The sequence below is a fragment of the Mus caroli genome, chromosome 5, assembly GCF_900094665.2.
Source record: "Mus caroli chromosome 5, CAROLI_EIJ_v1.1, whole genome shotgun sequence".
Lineage (NCBI taxonomy): Eukaryota > Metazoa > Chordata > Mammalia > Rodentia > Muridae > Mus > Mus caroli.
In genome coordinates, this window is record NC_034574.1 from 97814184 (window position 1) to 97815407 (window position 1224).

General features: G+C 47.4%; 1 protein-coding gene across 1 annotated transcript in view; it reads right to left on the reverse strand.

Moving 5' to 3' along the window:
* Window positions 1-539, reverse strand: part of LOC110294909 (zinc finger protein 120-like) — a 21630-nt gene extending 21091 nt beyond the window's left edge. The window contains exon 1 of the mRNA XM_029477794.1: window positions 510-539. Within this exon, the coding sequence (XP_029333654.1) occupies window positions 510-539 (30 nt within the window). The remainder of the gene's footprint in view (window positions 1-509) is intronic.
* Between the last annotated feature and the right edge of the window lie 685 nt (window positions 540-1224).

Consider the following 1224-nt stretch of genomic DNA (forward strand, 5'->3'; position numbering starts at 1 on the left):
TTTGGAAGCGGATTATGGGATGGATCCCTGGATATGGCAGTCTTTAGATGGTCCATCCTTTCCTCACAGCTCCAAACTTTATCTCTGTAACTCTTTCAGCTGTACAGCTGTACAAAAATTAACGGATCTATTTTTTGTTTCCTTAAAAACTGAGACATATTGAAAGAACGTGCTCTCAGTCACCCAACAGATGGGATGGATGACTTTTACAACTAGATAAAATTAACTCCAAATGAATCGCAACAAAAAATGATAGAGGAGTAGAGCTTGTAGACTCTACTAGAGGAATCAAGCCTGTCTGCCACTGGCATCCTGTCAAGGATGTTTCTATACACAAGGCCCTGCTTCAAAGGCTTTGCGCAGATTCAGCCCAGACAGGGAAGTTTTTCAGATGCCACTGCTGGGTCCAGGAATGGCTAACACTAAGAGACCTCACACGTGGCTGCATAAAGCTGCTGGCTCCCGCCCAGCCCTGAGCAGGACCCACCACAGCGGCTCCCGCTCCTCACCTTTGTGGGCAGTGAGCATGTGCTCGCCATGCTGCAACTTCAGAGCTTGCTTAGCCTTCCCTCAGTACTCAGCAGTTGAGGTCGAAGCACAACACACCAATTCACTTAAACTCTCACAATGGCATGGAACCTGCCAAGTGATTTCCGGAAGAACCCTCCTCCTTTTCTGACTGGCAGGCGCAAATGGGGGCTCTAATTGGTCAGTGAATCTGTCAATTCATTTATTCACTTCCCCTGGGCTCAGCCTCTTTGGGCTCTGAACCTGAGAATATCCGACTTTTTTTCGTTTCTGCAGCGTGGCTGGTTCTGGGCTTCAGGGGAAGCCAGGACTCTGCTCAGGGATGGGAAATGCAGTCCATGATGAGGGGCAGGCCAGAGCTGGTTGGGGAGTTCCTGGGCTCTGACAGGTCCGGGGCCTGGGCTGGAGGGTGGGGGTGAGGTTCTGACTCTTGGTTATCCAGACACAGCTGGGAGTCCCAAGAATTGAGTCAGGGCCCTTGGGGCACATACCTGTGTGATATGATTTTTAATTATGTGACCATATTGTCTTGACAATATTTTAGCCTCCTAAAGAGTAAATTCTAAAGCCTTTTTACAAACGCAAATCTATTCTTTTTGGGTCTCAATCCACCATAAATGTATTTCAAGGCCTCTGTTAATTTCTTTCTGCCTTCCCATGGTGAAACTATTATATGAGGATGACATGAATTTTTTC